The sequence below is a fragment of the Hakea prostrata genome, chromosome 11 (assembly GCF_041222555.1).
Source record: "Hakea prostrata isolate BN-2017 chromosome 11, UWA_Hpros_2, whole genome shotgun sequence".
NCBI lineage: Eukaryota > Viridiplantae > Streptophyta > Magnoliopsida > Proteales > Proteaceae > Hakea > Hakea prostrata.
In genome coordinates this window covers 4,304,017-4,320,944 of record NC_142610.1, presented here as the reverse complement: position 1 = coordinate 4,320,944, position 16,928 = coordinate 4,304,017, and the positions used below count along the sequence as shown (strand labels likewise).

Below are 16,928 nucleotides of genomic sequence, written 5' to 3'. Positions count from 1 at the left end.
GCAAGAGATGCAGTGAATCATCACTATAGCAATCACCGAAATGCAAGGAAGAAGAAGGAGAAGAAACCCTAGAAACAATACCCTAAATTAACCACCCTTCCGTGCAAATGATTTTATTTTTACTTCTCCCCCCCCCCCCCCCCCCCCGCAAAAAAAAAAATTGAGGAAAAGCGATGAAGAAGAAAATGAGCCAATCAAAGGGGGTAATATACTCTGGTTCAATCAAAATAAATTGCACCGGTTCAAGATATAATGAACTGAGGTGAACCAAGAAATAAAGGGTCGAATAAGCTGCCTAACAGAGGGTGCATTACAAACTAGCCTTCACACTTACCGCACAAGCCACTGGCTCCAATTAACCATGCTAGCATTAGTAAAGTCCCTGTAACAGAAGGTTTTAAAAGTTATTAACCACATAATTAAGCACACAACTAATAAACATGGTCCAAGAAGCTATCCTTAATTATCTTTGAAAAAAACTGCTTACCTTGATATATCGAAATGGGCTAGCTAGTAGCTACGTCTTTCATGCACATTTCCACTTAAGCATCTCGATCTAGTTCTCCTGTACAATATTCTCGAAACTCTTCATCATCTTGGTCATGATAGACATCATATCATATAAACAACTCATGCTTTGCAACAGAACTCGTTTGCAAATTAAGACATAGCAAGGCAGATTATTCAACTAACCTTCAAGTATCTGGGGTTGACCAAGAGCATTTCGCCATAAGAATGAGAACCTCCATATCCATTGTTTGTTGCTGAGCTTGAGAGAGTTGAACGACTTGACCAACATAAGAGATGGAAGGACCAGGAGAACAGAGCACAAAGCTTTATGCAATTGCATTCTTTGACCTGATTATCCCCATCACTCTGTCATTGTGGATTCATGTCGTCTCTACTGGAATCAGGATCTGAAAAGCAGGGAACGAAAGAATAGAATGGGATGGAAACAGAAACAGAAACTGCTCCTCCCATCTAGTCCATCATCATCATGGTCGTTTTCACTATGAAGAGCAGCTCTATAGCCGAATGATCTCAACGTATCTTCTTCTACCCTTTCATCAAAAACCGAGTCCAACGGTAAACTAATTTCTTGTTGGTTGGGCCAATAATCTAATGTTATTACTCCACCATCATCATCCATGTACGACCACTTCAAGGTATTCGAATAGTTTTGGCAAGGCTTTTGCATGCCAATTACATCCCCGTTCTTGAACAAGACCTCCCAGAATTTTACTTCGCAGCCAAATCCTTCAATTTCTAAAATCTCAATAGCATTAGTTTCCAGCGGCAATGGAAGTCCAAACCAGGTAAAGCCTTTGAAATGACTAATGTGGATTACATGGCTACCTATACGATACTCATCATCCCCTACTCTCAGCGTCTGAATATGCCTGATTTTTTTATCCTTTTGGTGGATGGAAGCAGAAATGTCTACGTACGCTCGATTACACAGTTTCACCCATGGTTTCAGATAACATGAGGTGATCTCTAAAACAAGGCAGAGAACTATCCCACCATCATAGGTCCGTTGATTTGCAGTCAAGGAATAACCATGACTTCTAATGTTGACGGGTGACCTATTGCACGATGAAAGTATTCCCTGCAAATCATAGATCCGTTGATTTGCAGTCAAGGAATAACCTGTTGACCTGTTGCACGGTGATAGTATTCCCTGCAAATGATAAGAGACAAAGAAGAAAAGAAGCAATTAAGCATCAATAATCAATCAAAATAATAAATTCTACAGTCGAAACATGACAGCTAGGTTGACCGGCCTGCACGCACCTCTATCCTCTTATGAGTACGTGTTGTTAAGTTATAAGATCCTTCTGTATCCAATTCGTCCAAGGATTCTATTTCCTCGAGGCCTCGAACTTCCTCCAGTTTTCTGCAATATTTAAGCTTTAATGTTATCAACATTTTCAGCTTTGACAAATCAGGAAGCCGTACCAATGATGGACAATTTCTTCAGCAAAGTTCAACCAAATGTGAGGGAAGCGCTGGGAGGTATTCCAATTGGCCGCAGTAACTAATCTCTAATTTCTTCAAGGTTTTTGAGGCTGACAAATTATGAAGTCGTACCAATGATTCACAAAATCCACAATAAAGTTCAACCAAACGTGAGGGAAGCGCTGGGAGGTATTCCAATTGGTCGCACCGCCAAATCGTCAATAGCCTCAAGGTTTTTGAGGCTGACAAATCAGGAAGTCGTACCAATGATTGACATTGTCCGCAATGAAGTTCAACCAAACATGAGGGAAGCTCTGGGAGGTATTCCAATTGGCGGCAGCCATAAATCTTTAATTTCTTCAATGTTTTTGAGGTTGACAGATCTGCCGAAAGGGATTGAAGCAGTGGCAGAATACAGACATCCAAACTTAATGGATATGGGGGCACCAGAAAATCATCATGAAAATCAATGGTATCCATACGCCCGGTTCTATCCAAGCGTCTCTTTGCCCCCATTGATCTTGGTAGCTTGTGTAAGTTGATTTGATCTCCAAAATCTAATTCTTCTGAAAACTTTTCTAATAGTGCAATATTAGGCAACTTCTTGAGTGACTCACATTCTTTAAAATTAAGCTTTTTGAGAGAACTCATCCTAAAAATACTGTCTGGGAGTTCTTCTATGCTTGCATCCGACAAGTTAAGCCTAATTAGGGATCTTAGATCACCAATTGAGTCAGGCAACTTCTTGAGTGACTTGCACTCCTCAAGCCGAAGCTCATTGAGAGAACTCAACCTATAAATGTTGTCTGGGAGTTCTTCTATGTTCGCACCCTTCAAGTGAAGCTTGGTTAGTGATCTTAGATCACCAATTGAGTCAGGCAACTTCTTAAGTGACTTGCAATGCTCAAGCCAAAGCTCATTGAGAGAACTCATCCTAGAAATGCTGTTTGGGAGTTCCTCTATCATTGTACCAGACAAGTGAAGCCTGATTAGGGATCTTAAATTGCCAATTGAGTCAGGCAACTTCTTAAGTGACTCGCACTGATCAAGCCAAAGCTCATTGAGAGAACTCATCCCAGAAATGTTGTCTGGGAGTTTTTCTATCATTGTACCAGTCAAGTCAAGCTTGATTAGGGATCTTAAATTGCCAATTGAGTCAGGCAACTCTTCGAGTGAAGTGCACCGCTTGAAAATAAGACTTTTGAGTTGATTCAATTGCCCAATGGACTCATCTAACTCAACAAGATGACATCCATTAAAGCATAATTGTTCCAAGGAGGGAAACCATGAAAATTCTATGGACATCTTTGGGGAGTAACATCCTTCAAACTTGAGAATTTTCAACATTTGAAACCGCTGTAGAACAAAGAGAAAACATACGTATATTACAATCTATGAAACTTGATATTATAAAGAAATAAAGAAAAAGTCTAATAATTTACCTTATGTGCATTTGGAGGCTTGACGTTCCAAAGTTGATTACAATCATTGTTTGATACTCTGAGATAAACTAATCTCCTATGATATAAATTGAGACATGTAAACTTCAATTTTGAAACATTAAGTAACCTTAAATGGGGCATCTTCTCCAAGGATTCCGTAGTTAAATAACTTGAAGCATAGGAGGGATAACTAATGCCTCTTATTTTGTCGGTTCCCTATAATAAAAAGAATTCAATTAAATAGAAATTTATGGATAACAGAACTATATATGCAGATAAAGTAAAAAAGAGTAGTAATAATAATGTAACCATTGAAGTCTGGATCCTTGTACAATGAAATACATACCACTCTATTCCACCGAAAGAGAAAATTAGACATATTACAGATCCAATGATCGATTTAGTGTGATCGGTTATGGAATGTCATGTACCTCATTGTATAAATAAAGGTTCCAGACAATATCATAGTCTAACCAGTGGAATAAATGTTTTTATTGTCCTTGGTTACTAGGCACTTTTGTTATATTCCACACATGAGAGAGAGATCTGTTACCTTATGTTCCTCAAATACTTCAACGATGTCGTCATAAGACCATAGCCTACTACGCTTACCTGGATCATCGCGGTTTTCTTCCATGACAATTTCTCTTCCCATGTCTCGAATGTGATCGTGCATCATTAGGTGACATCCTCCATCAAACTTTAGAAGAGATCTTTTTATTAATCTGGGTATTTCGATTTTGGATGAAAGCCACAAGCTTCCCATATGGAGATTACATCTTCTTTTTTCCATCCAATGAAAAAGCAAGCAGCATCAAGAAATATTTCTCGTTGACAATCATTTTCTAGATTGTCATAGCTTATCCTTAGCCTTCTTTGGACTTCTTTTGGAGGAATTTCTCTCAACCTGTTTAACATACTTTTCCACTCATCTTCGTCATATACACATGATAGAGAAGACCCAAATACCTCTAGAATTAAAGGTAACCCTTCAGAATGGTATACCACGTCATGTGAGAGTTGCTTATACTCTTCTGGAGGTTGGCTAGTTTGAAAGGCATGCCAGCTAAATAGTTGAAGAGAGTACACATGATCTAGCAATGGTGGCCTGTATATTTTATCTTCATCAACATTAGCCAAGTTCAAAATACGCTCATCTCTAGTTGTAATTATGACCCTACTTCCATAACCAAACCAATTGAGTGAGCCAACCAAAGCATCTATGTGTTCTTTACTATCCACGTCGTCAAGAACAAGAAAAACCTTTTCCTTGCAAACTCTGTCTTCTATCAATTTTTTTCCTCTATGAAAATCTCCTATGTCGAAGTCTTGTTTGAAAATATCCTTTAGAAATTGCTTCTGTAAAGACTCTAGACCACCCTTTGCTTTTTCTCTAATATCTGAAAGAAAACAGTGCTTACGGAAGGTTGAAAGGACGTTATTATAGATAGCTTGGGCAAGAGTTGTCTTTCCGATGCCTCCAGAACCGCAAATCCCCACAAATCGAACATCATTGGAGCCAAAATCTAGTAATGATAATATATCATTTACTCTGGAATCCATATCAATAGAGTACTTGCACTTAGCAAAGCCTGTGCTATCGACCAATTTCTTTCTAGCTCTTTCAACGACTGATTCAACTAACTCTGCTTGATCCCTATAGTTAATTTATATAAAAAATAAAATAAGAAGAATGATCATGGGGATGAAACTATCAAGTAAAATGAAGAATAAACAAATTTGAAGAATTTTTTGAGTTGGAGACTTACTTAGTATCATCGAGAAGTACATCTCCTTTCAAGCTCCCTACCACACTTAAAGCTTCCCTCCAATCGTCTACTTCGTGGGGCTTAAACTTCTTTTCATGTTCTAAGAATGAATTCTCAAAGCTTCCAGTCTGATGCCGAACATCCGATGGATCAACATAGTAGAATATGGGGAGGATTAGTTGATTGTCGGATTTGTGGCATTGAACTATTTGAGTAAGTTCCCTCAAGCACCATTTGCTATCTCGCATAATCTTTAGAGAAGACAGGAATCGACATCTTGGAACCCTTAATGGCTCTCTCAAGGGCTTCACTAATTTTTTTCTCCCGTCCATAGTTTTTTACTATCAAGGAAGGCATTGATTCCTGCATCCTTCAAAGCTTTATAAAGAAAGCCAACGAAGTTATTGCGTGTATTTTCGCCTCTAAAGCTGATAAACACATCATAACTAGAAGAAGATATAGCACTAGATCCAGCCGAGGAGGAGGAAGAAGCCAAATCTTGTGCCGCCATGATGATGGGTGTTAAAGAACCGTGGTTGCAGAAGAATAGGAGAGAAGATAATATGTTCAGGTAGGTCTTTCATCAGGATGTATTATAGTGGAGTTAATGGTGTTGAGCCATGTGATCGAACGTAGAAAAGTAATTAAATATTGTGAAATCTAACAAAATCCTGCTGGTTTTTAGAGTTTCCACGAAAGCCATCGGTCAGTCATTTGGGTAGGTAGGGTCGTATAGAGTTAAGTTTTTTTTTTTTTTTTTTTTTTTGTAATGTATAGAGTTAAGTTAGTCGCCGTGTAATCATGATTCTCGTGATCTGTGTGTGGAATTGAAAAAGTCAATAAAAACCCATCCCCATGGGAAACCCTATGTTTTCTCACCTCAAAAGGAATTTTGTATAGCCCAGTTGAATTTTAAAATCATTGATCACCACCGTCTATTCATACTTTCCCACCTCACGACATAAATCATATAACTAGTCCCTCGAGGCTTCAACTGAAATAAAATATATACATAATCCCTGAGGCTAGGTCGGTCAGTCGGTGGACCGGTGGTCCTCACCCTCTCACCTGGTTTAGTGGTCGTTCAACTTATTCGCATTTTCTATAGTTCACTGGAATTTTTAAGTTATTGATCTTTGTTTTTGAGGTAAAATTTTAAAATCATATCACCAATCATGGTTCTCACATGGCCTTGTATGCTTTCCCACCCCGAGTGAAGAGTTTTGGGTCTTTTACCATTGCACATGTTGATACGAAATCAGGTTCGTCCTCTTCTACTAAGTTCCTGCTAAATACGTGTTCGACCTTGAGGGGTCGAGATACGTCTCCAACGAGCAAGTCAGTGCCAAGGAGATATGAACTCAATTACTTAATAAGAAACTCAAGTAATTGATCACACTGAATATGAATACTTACTTTCTTATGCCTGCTTATGATGTTTATGTAGTGTAAAATGATAGAATTAGATTTGGACTCCAATCCTTTGGGAGAGTTGTTTTGCCTGTCTCTTTCTTCTAGGTAGTTGATAAATAGTAGAAGACTATTTTAATTGAGTTTCCTTGACATGATGGTCGGACCGACCCTACACCGGCTAGTCGGACCAAGTTCTATAAAACTAATGGTCAGACCGTACAAACCTAAGGATAAGTCCGAACTGGATAGAATGACCATTTTTATCATTAACAGTACCAACTTTATCATTGATAATGGAACCAACCTTGGTACGATTATCATGTTAGTATAAAATTGATATTCAAAGTGCATGGAATCATGAAAAATATAAAGAAATGAATAGAATATCGTTCCTACGTCGACCAGTTTAGAGAATTGAAACCAATATATCCAACCCAATAATAATTCAATCGATGATATTATCTAAGAATATAAGAAAGGACAGAAGTTTAATTTCACCAATTATCTCTCAATCAATTAATTTATTCAAACATACAAGTTGCTCGATCTTTGACTTACTAATAAATTTCCCTCGATTAAATCACAACTTTTGGTCCAGCATCGCAAATTAACAATCCCTAATTCAATCAAGTCACCTATCCTTTGATGGAAATGGATAATAAATAATAAATAATAATAAGAAAACAATAATATAAGAATTCGGATGGAGTCGAACCACCATACCCTGGTTTATCTCCAAGTGCTCTTCCATTTTGAGCTAAGGACTCAGTATCAACAATGAGGAAAAAGAACTCCACAAAATACTTTTATCAATATCTTTACGTTGTAGAGACAGATCTAACAAACATTCAATCAAACATATCATAGGCATCCAAGCTAGTATCCAACAATTTTACAATAAGTTTCCTAATTTGAAGATTTTGGCTGTGTAGATGCAATCAAACTGAATGTAATGCAAACTCAAGGTTTTTTATTCATTCAGCTATCAAATAAAACAATAAGAATACAGAAGAAAATGCATCTACAAAGACAGATTTTGGTGAATACTACTTACCGATTCAGGAATTTGGTCTTCTCCATTGTGTCGTCATAATCAAACATTGTCGCTAGTCGCAATCATTTGCCGAAGTCTTTGTCCACTTCGACTGGTGTGGGATCTTCGATTCAGAGATTGAAGAAGCAGAGGTAGACCAATTTAGGTATTCAATCAAATGACTCACAGTAGCAAAATGTACCATGCTATAAAAATCTCTGATGTTCTTCAACAGACCTTATCATCAAGAGAGAGAGGAAACCATGGATGAGAATCGGTGTTGATAGCGAAAGAGAGAAAAGGAAAGAAAGGAAAATTTGAAAATCGTGAAATAAAGAAGATGATGCAAGTTTTTGAGTTTTTTTTTTATTTTTTTTTAATGAGTAACCAGCTTGGTTTACAATTCAGTTCATTCAATTGAACCGAATTATTTGTAGCCGGTTTAACTGGAAAACAAAGGATAAACTGTAAATTAAATCCAATGGATCTGCTTTTTCTTGGTGACATGTGGCAGCCATCTGAAGAGGCCGCTCCTTTGATGGCTGCAGGGGATTGGAACCCCAAAAGAAGAGCTGCGGATCCTTCACTCATTTTACGCCCCTTATATTGAATTGATGATTGGATCTAGGGGTGTCAACGGTTTGGGTTGAGTCAATTTTGGATTGAGCCTAACAGTTTCGGACTGAAAAACACTCAGCCGTGTCAACGATTCGGTTGGGTCATATTTTGACTGAGCCTAATAGTTTCAGACGAAAAACACTCAGCCCAAATACGGCTATTAAAAAAATAACGGTTTCGAGCTAGTGCGGTTTGGGTTCGGGTTGACTAATGTTTGGACTAACGGTTTATAATTGGGTTTACTAAGGGTCTGTTTGGTTACATGAGTCTGGAGATTTCAAATATCTAGAGATTTCAAATCTATAGAATCATAATTTATAAAATTAAATGTTTGGTTGTGGAATGAAATCTGTGGATTCATCCTAAAAAACTATTTGACTGACGTGATTTTTGTGAATGTGCAAATCTATAGCTTTTTTGAAATCTTTGGATTTCACCCCTTACCCATAAATCTACAGATTCACATTTTTAGTGTAAAAAGGTGAATTTCTAGATTTCATGAATCTATAGATTTTTACAACCAAACGGGTATAATTCTCAGATTCATGAATCCAGAGATTTGAAATCTCTGGATTCATGTAACCAAACAGGCCCTAATAGTTTGGGTTTGTGTTTACGAGTTGTATGTTTTGAATACCTTGTTAATGTGTAGAATTTATTAAGAGCATGTGAATACATATAAGCATTAAGTTCCTCAAGTCTCTTGTTTTGGGTGTTCAAAACCAAAAATATTTTTTTTTACAAAAAAATTAAAAATTATAGAACTAATATACAAAAGAAAATTGACATCTTGATGAATTTTAGTGGGTTGTCTCTGTTTATTCTCCTCGCCCTTCCTAACATTTGTAAAAATATATCAAAATAAAGCATTAGAAGATTTTCAAATGATAATACACTTGCTAAGTGTTTACTAAGCTCATCTTCCAAAATGGCAAAGGCTTTGATAAGCTTGTTATTTGCATATTCCAAAGTAAAATAATTAAAGAAATTAAACAAATAAATACTTGGGGGTTTTCCAATCTTTTACATTTAAATTTATTTTATTTTATTTTATTTTATTTTATTTTATTTTATTTTATTTATAACAGGTTTAACGGGCTAGTTTGGGTTCAAGCTGATTCCAGGCTAAATGGTTTATACTAGTGGGCCACACATGGGCCAGCCCAAACCAATGCGGGCTGGGGTTGTTCAGTCCAAACACAACCCATTAAGTTTCGATTCGGACCGATTTAGGCTATAATGGGTCAGTTGGATCTAACTTTAACAGTTCGGGTTAGGTTTTGACGGCTTTAATTGGATCGGACAATTGAATAGACCCTTGATGCATGATTATTCAAATTGCATTGAACCATGATATATAAGTAATAGAATTCACAAGGGATAATTACTATTGGGCCCCTGTACTTCGATTTTATTACTACTGTATCTCCTGTACTTTTCAAAATTACTAATCCAACCTTCAACTTTGTCTATAATTACTATTGCCCCCCTACCGTTAAGTTCCGTTAGTTAACTGATGATGTGGCATCTTTATATTTTCTCAAAAACCCCAAAATACCCTTATACTTATCTCTTTACTTATTTACCCTTTTGTCAAGTTACAGTAGTACCCTTAATTAACTGTGAACAAAAAAAAAAAGAATGATTGAATAAAACTCAAATAGAAACAGAAAAGGAAGGAAAATCGAATTCAAAATATCACCTAAAATTTTTTCAAAATAAATGAAGTTTAGTGAAGGTGAGAAACCAAATTGGATTTGGATTTTGCTAATTTCTTTAATTCAAAATAGATTAAGTTTTGTGAAGGTGGGAAACCAAATCGGATTTGGATTTGCCAATTTCATTAATTCAAAATAAATGAAGTTTAGGGTAAAATTGACATTTAATCTAGTTTTATAAATGAGGGAGCATCGTCTTTTGATTTTTTAATTTTAATGAAGGGCAAATTAGACATTATATATATATTCAAACTTAACGGCAACTTAACACCATTATAAGGAAGGGGGATAACAGTAATTTCATAAAGAACAAGATTTTATTAGTAATAAAATCAAACTACAGGGGGCAACCGTAATTATCCCAATTCAACAAATAGAGTATAATTTCCTACAAAGACCTATTCAAAGCATTGAACTAAGTACTAACCTCGATCATTATCCAACTCAATAATAATTTAATCGATAGCATAATCTAAGTAGAACCACCCATTCAAAGAAGCAACTTTAGAAAAAGTATTGAGACACCTAATTTAAACAAACTCGAACAAAGCATAAACATACCAACTTTTCACACTTGAATGGAAGATCTACCTCTCCTATTGCATCTTCCAAATCTTGTGTGCATTTTTTTAATGTGCGTTGAGGATCAATAAAAAAAAATGGTGCATCTCACTACCTCAACAAATATGCATGGCATATAGGTATAATAAAAAAATAAATAAAAAAGAACCAGAATAAGATGCTAGAGACCTACAATTAGTTATAATACATATGTAGTCATAGTGGTCCAAACCCTTAAACTAAAGTGCTATGAAGATGCACATCAATGTGGTTGAGATCTGGGTGCACACTATGCTGACTTTGAGAGCAGACAAGGGTGGTTCAAAACAATGCAAAAGGGCCCCTGCTGCTTTTATTTTTTGTCAACAAATAAAATTATAACATTAAGAAAAAGAGTATAAGCCAGGAAACCTGAACGCCAAAAGATGCACATCAATGTGGTTGAGATCTGGGTGCACACTATGCTGACTTTGAGAGCAGACAAGGGTGGTTCAAAACAATGCAAAAGGGCCCCTGCTGCTTTTAGTTTGGCATAAAAAATCCCTACAACCCACACCATGCGAAAGTTAGCCTTAGGTCATAAAATTGAAGATAAAGGCGCCATCTAAGAGTTAGTAATTTGGTAGACTCAATCAAATAGATCACCACATAAGTCCATAAGAGAAACCTAGTAGTTCATCTTATGCAGAACATCAGTTGGTTGAACATTACCTCCTTAATGGCGAACGTGATTCCTAGACAACCAAATGTAACTATAAGTAATTACATACATAGAAATAACCACTGCTTTACATTTTTTGTCCATTGATATGAAGCAAATGTATGAAGCACAATAGTAAATTGATGGAGATCCAACTAAGTCATGATTGATAAGGTTTGGAATAAGGTTTTGGTTCAATTCAACTGAACTCACTTAATACCCGATTTTAAAGTGAATTTTCACATTAATTCTCTAGTCAATTTTAAGATATGATGACTAGCTACCATGAGATATATATTAGGATACAAATACTATTCAAGAAAGTTAATTTAACCACTAGAGCAGATATCAAAATTGCAACATATTGACCCTGATGATAAAACGTCATTAAGGACAAATTGTGACTTTTATGACCAAAATACCTTCACATCTATTCTACCGTAAGATTTGCATCATATTTTTATAATTAAATCCAATGGTGGAAATCAAATAATGTGGGTCCACTTACAAAAACTATTTTTTATTTTTACATTTAAAGATTTAAAGTTTTTTAATTTACAAAATCAACTCCTTATTTACCCTACTCCCAAATCCTTCTTCATTTGGTTCGCCCAAATCCTCCGGCACTTGAACGGAAAGAAATCCCTCTTCATTTGGTCTGTCCAGTTGAACTGAAAGAGAAGCTGTTCAAAATCTGAACAAGATCGAAAAAACTCCGTAAGAAATAAGAGTTGAATACTTTATGGTTAGGGTTGTACAGTTCCGTTTCAGAAGTTCGCACAGGTGATACTTGATTTTATCAGCAAAACTGTGTGAAAGATTCATATTTTGGAAAGTAAAAGCACGGAATTTTTAATCACGACCAAATGACTACTTCTGTTTATTTATTTTTCTCTTACATCAGAAGGGAAGAACTAAAAAACCTAACATTTTTTTCCTTCCGATTTTGAATTACTTACTCTGATTAATTTATGATGTCTTCGAACAACTGGACAAAACAAAAACCCAGCCATGATATTCATTTAATGGACAACAGGGTAGTTTTGTCTGTGGAACGGTGAGGTTGTGATGATTGTTAAAACTTTAACTTTCTCTTTCTTCAAAAACATAGGCCAAATATAGTCTCTCTCCCATTCTTAAGGAAGTTATTCTGGAAGACTCTGCAATTCGGGATCTCTCAGTTCTTCACATTTCACCTCTGTCCATTAAAAGATTAACAATAGATGGTCTTCCAAGGGATGTGGTTTTGTGTTGTGGTTTGTCTGATCATGAAATTAAAATTTTGGTGGCAGAGGATTTTAGAAGGCGAAATGAGAAGGGATTTGGGAGACAGGTAAATAATGGGTTGATTTTGTAAATTAAAAAATTTTAAGTCTTTAAATATAAAAATAAAAAATAGATGTGAGGGTATTTTAGTCATAAAAATAATAATTTGTACTTATTTGATCTTATTGAATACCTCAGGGGAGGTAGATGCAAAGTTTCAATTTATTTGGACTAAAAAAAAAAAAAAAAAAAAAAAAAAACCACCAAAAAAAAAAAAAAAAAAAAAAAAAAAAAAAAAAAAATTCTTAGCTTTTTTTTACACCTTACAAAATAAAAAAAAAAAACAAACCAAAAAAAAAAAAAATAAATTAATTCCTTTTTTTTTTTTTCCTTTTTTATTTTCATTCCCATTCCCACTTCCCCCCCCCCCATCTTCAAAATTAAATAACACCCCCCCCCCAAAAAAAAAAAAAAAATTTTTTTTTTTTTTTCATCGAAACAACCCACCCTTAGAAAAAAAAAAAAAAACCCAACCAAAAAATTTTTTTTTTAAATTTTATTAATAATAAAGAAAGAAAACATTAAAATACTTAATTGCATGATTTCTTCTTAAGCAGCCCGTGTAAAACATATTACACCTGATACTAAAGGGCACGTATTGTGTAAATTATACAGACAAGTGGTTTGATAAGATGTCATTCTCGTTTTCATAATTCCTATTTATATTATAGTTTATTTATAAATAATTAATTATCATAATAGATTATAAATTATGAAAAACAATTGTCTAATTGCCACTAGACATAATTTATTAATAACAAAAAATAAGTTTCTTATAGTTTGGTGAATAATCTATCATGTTTTCCAGTTTGGTTTTGGTCCAATTATACTGTTTGAGCTAGGTCTGATACCCTTCAAATATTACAAAAGAGAAAATGGGAATGATGAGCAAGTTGAAAAGAGAAAAAAGAGTGAAATATCAGTTCTCCTGTATGTTGGTATTATCATTTTACTTTATTCAAGTAGCAACTCTACATATGTTTATTTTCTGTGCATGTTTGTTGCGGATGATAGAGATCCATTCTAGTTCTATAACTTGAATAGAGTTTGAGCTCAAAATTTTGGTTTTAAAGACGGATGATTTTAATTAGTTCAGGACCAATTCAAAATTGAGTGTCAAGAATATAACATGGGAAATACCATTGTATGATATGTAGTCAATCTTTATTTTTTCCTTTTCCCAACCATTTAAAACCTATCAACAATTAAATCGGGTGGTTTGAGAATATAGATCCTCTACCTATCAGTATGCACTCCTTCACATCTTCTGACCACACATTATCATTACATTTACATTTTGATAAGAAAAATTGAAGGTTAGCCCCAAGCAGCCCCCCCCCCCCCCCCCGCCCCCCACTTCTAATGTATGATGAAGAAATATGTCAGGAACATGGATTTCGATCTATCTGTTAAAATAGAGGATCTGAACTCTAGGCTTGGCAATATGTTATCATCTTTTTTCGTTGAAAGGTCATTTTTATTAAAACAAAAAAATTTACAATCATACAATAATACACAAAAGTTGAGAAAAAACTCAATTATTCAATCCCTTAATAATAGTTGTCTCCGATACACCTAATTTAAGAGGAACCTCAAGATGTAAATCACTCGTTATACCATCATCCGCTAATTCCTTTAGCCAAGAAATTAAATTTAAAAACTACATATATAGCTTTTGAAGTTTCGTTTTGTCTTTTTAAATTGACTTGGTAGTGTCAACGGGGAAGTAAGTAATTTAGAAATCCATTGAAGAATAATCACCAACTGAGCCTTCCACTTCGTGAGTTCCACTAAAATCAGATCTCTCTCTGTCTCTGTCCCCCTCATACATAAAAGATAAAGCTAGCTAACTCCATAAAAGCCAGCCTCATTCCTTGATCTCCTTGCAGCGACTTCCAAGTAAATTCCTCTCTCTCCCAACCTTTCTGTAGAAAACAACTTTCAGCCAGCAAGCTTGTAGAATACATCAATGGCGAGTCAGGAAACTGGCAGTGCAGCAATGGGCACAAGAGGGATTGTGATGTTGGTTCTCCTTTGCTTCATCATCCAGTTCTGTGAGGTTGCTCAGGCAAAATCCTACATTGTTGGAGGCAAGACTGGTTGGACCTTTGCGATTGAGTCTTGGCCTAAGGGAAAGAAGTTCATGGCTGGTGATGTACTCAGTAAGTAGCACTATTAACCTAGCTACTTTGAAACAACAAAACTACATGATCTGATTCAATGCTTTTACAGTTAAGATGATTTTTTCTCTTTTTTTTCAGTTTTCAAGTACCTTCCAACTGCTCACAATGTTGTGAAGGTGAATCACCTTGGCTATCGAACTTGCTCAGTTCCTAAAGGATCCTTCATTACGAGTACTGGAAATGATCATATCAAATTAAAGAAAGGAAATAACTTCTTCATCTGCAACTTGCCAGGGCATTGTATCAATAGAATGAAGATGGTGGTTTATGCAAATTAATTAATTTTCATTTATTTTTTATTTCTAAAATAATTTATAATTTCTTCTTGTAATCTTGAAGGGTTTTTGTGAGTGTTTTTATCAAAGTTATATGTATCACCTAGAGAAATAACTTCTCTATGTGGTTTCTTGTTGAATTTAAATCTTGTCATTTTTTTAATTAATTAATAAAAATAAAAAAGAAAAGAAAAGAAGCAAAAACTGGCATCTGTCCTTATCCAGAAATTCATGGATGAACAATTCAAAATTTCTTTTCAATTCATACATCCACTTCTGCATTGCACATAGATTGAAAGTGTATAATATTAAAAGAACCATACAAGATTGGATTGGACACATTTCACAACAAAATGAAGCAAAAATATTCACTTCCCTTTTGGATTAATTCATAAATACCCTGTAGGTTGTATATTTTCTAAATATATTCTTTTACTTGCATGGTAACAGGACTACCAAGAATTGCTTTTACCAAAATTACAACAAAATTGCATCCATTTAATACGTACACAATGTATGTACCTATGTGGTATATATGTAGTTAACACTTTTAAACAAATTATGTTAAAAGTAAGTGTCTTGTACATGACACCTATTATTATTGAGGTGCAACTAGTGATCAACCACTATTATGCTCTAAATTACATGGCATCCATTGTCGAAATTACAAGTTATTTACAGTTAAGATTTTTCGTTAAATAATAAATAAAATGACCTAAATGCCCTTATCCTCATTCAGCTCATTCAAAATTTGAAATACAAATTACTCCAATATCCTCTAGGCGGTAAAATGATATTATTGCCTCCAATTTTACTCACTAAATCATGTTAATGCCCTTACCCATTCAGTGGGTGAACCCAACTTCTTCCTATTCCTTTCCTGCCGGAAGACACTTGCCACCTCGAGCTATCTACCGAAAATCACCATCTCTCTAAGTTGTGTTTTTCTAGTTGAGATTCTCTTTCTTCCTCCATGGAAAATTTAAGGTTTCTAGTTCTTAATTTGCAGAGTGAAAGAAAACGAAATTATGATAGAGCTGCATTGTAAAATCCATAGAGAAGAGAAGGTGTAAAATGAATGCTGAACAAAGTATGATTTAAGATTCTTCAAGTATTTTTCCAAGCTAGAAGGTGGTGTATAGGTTATGGATTTGCAGTATGGGATGATTTTTTTCTAATGGGATTATTTTTCCCATGAAACATAATTTTGTTTTCTTTATTTTCCCCATGTTTCTTATGACTGCACCCTTCAATTCATCTTAGAAAGCAAAAACAGTTTCCAATAGCTGCAAAACACTAATAATTTGTTTATTGCTCTATGTTGCCAATGAATCACCATCTCTGCCTCCAAAATCATCCACCGCAAATGTTGGAAGATTAATTTCCCAAGTTCCAGCTTCTAGTGCCTACAGTATCTCAGCTCCAATTTAAGAAAACAAATACGAACGGAGAAGGAAGGAAAAAATAAATAAAAGAACTTGTGTTGCAGACGATTGGAGTGTTTTGTTTATCCCATTAACGAGGCTTGCGGAATCTGTGGTGCCACTGACGAGAAAAAAATTAAGAGAAGGTTGAGATGCGTCGACTCTATTAGGTCATTTATTGAGTCAAATTGGAGACAATGATATCATTTTACTGCCCAAAAGACATTTGAATAATTTACATTTTTTAAATTTTAAATGAGTTAAATGAAAATCAGGACATTAAAGTGATTTTATCTATTAATTAACAGAAAATAATAATTTGATAATTTGTAATTTTGACAGTGGGTGCCATGTCATTTAGAATATAATTGTGTGGGCGATCACTTGTTTCATCCTAATAACAATGAGTGTCATGTAAAAACTTTAAAAATGACAAGAAGATTTGATAAAATTACATTGTACTCTAAAAGGAAAACAAAAAGAAAAAAAGGGAGAGAGAGAACTCCC

The 16,928-nt window shown here is 34.9% G+C and overlaps 1 protein-coding gene and 1 pseudogene across 2 annotated transcripts; one reads left to right on the top strand and one right to left on the bottom strand.

The window, feature by feature from the left end:
- Positions 1-207: 207 nt before the first annotated feature.
- Positions 208-5,700, bottom strand: LOC148999658 (TMV resistance protein N-like; annotated as a pseudogene). The gene is made up of 8 exons (XR_016170777.1): positions 5,171-5,700; positions 3,955-5,058; positions 3,402-3,617; positions 2,092-3,315; positions 1,795-1,935; positions 694-1,681; positions 488-565; positions 208-382 (listed from the first exon to the last, which is right to left on the bottom strand). The product of XR_016170777.1 is annotated as a TMV resistance protein N-like (transcript).
- Positions 5,701-14,538: 8,838 nt separating this feature from the next.
- On the top strand, positions 14,539-15,000 carry LOC148999657 (basic blue protein-like). Its single transcript, XM_089139814.1, has 2 exons — positions 14,539-14,701; positions 14,801-15,000. Exons 1-2 carry the CDS (start codon positions 14,539-14,541, stop codon positions 14,998-15,000), a joined length of 363 nt encoding a protein of 120 aa, XP_088995940.1.
- The last annotated feature ends 1,928 nt before the right edge of the window (positions 15,001-16,928 follow it).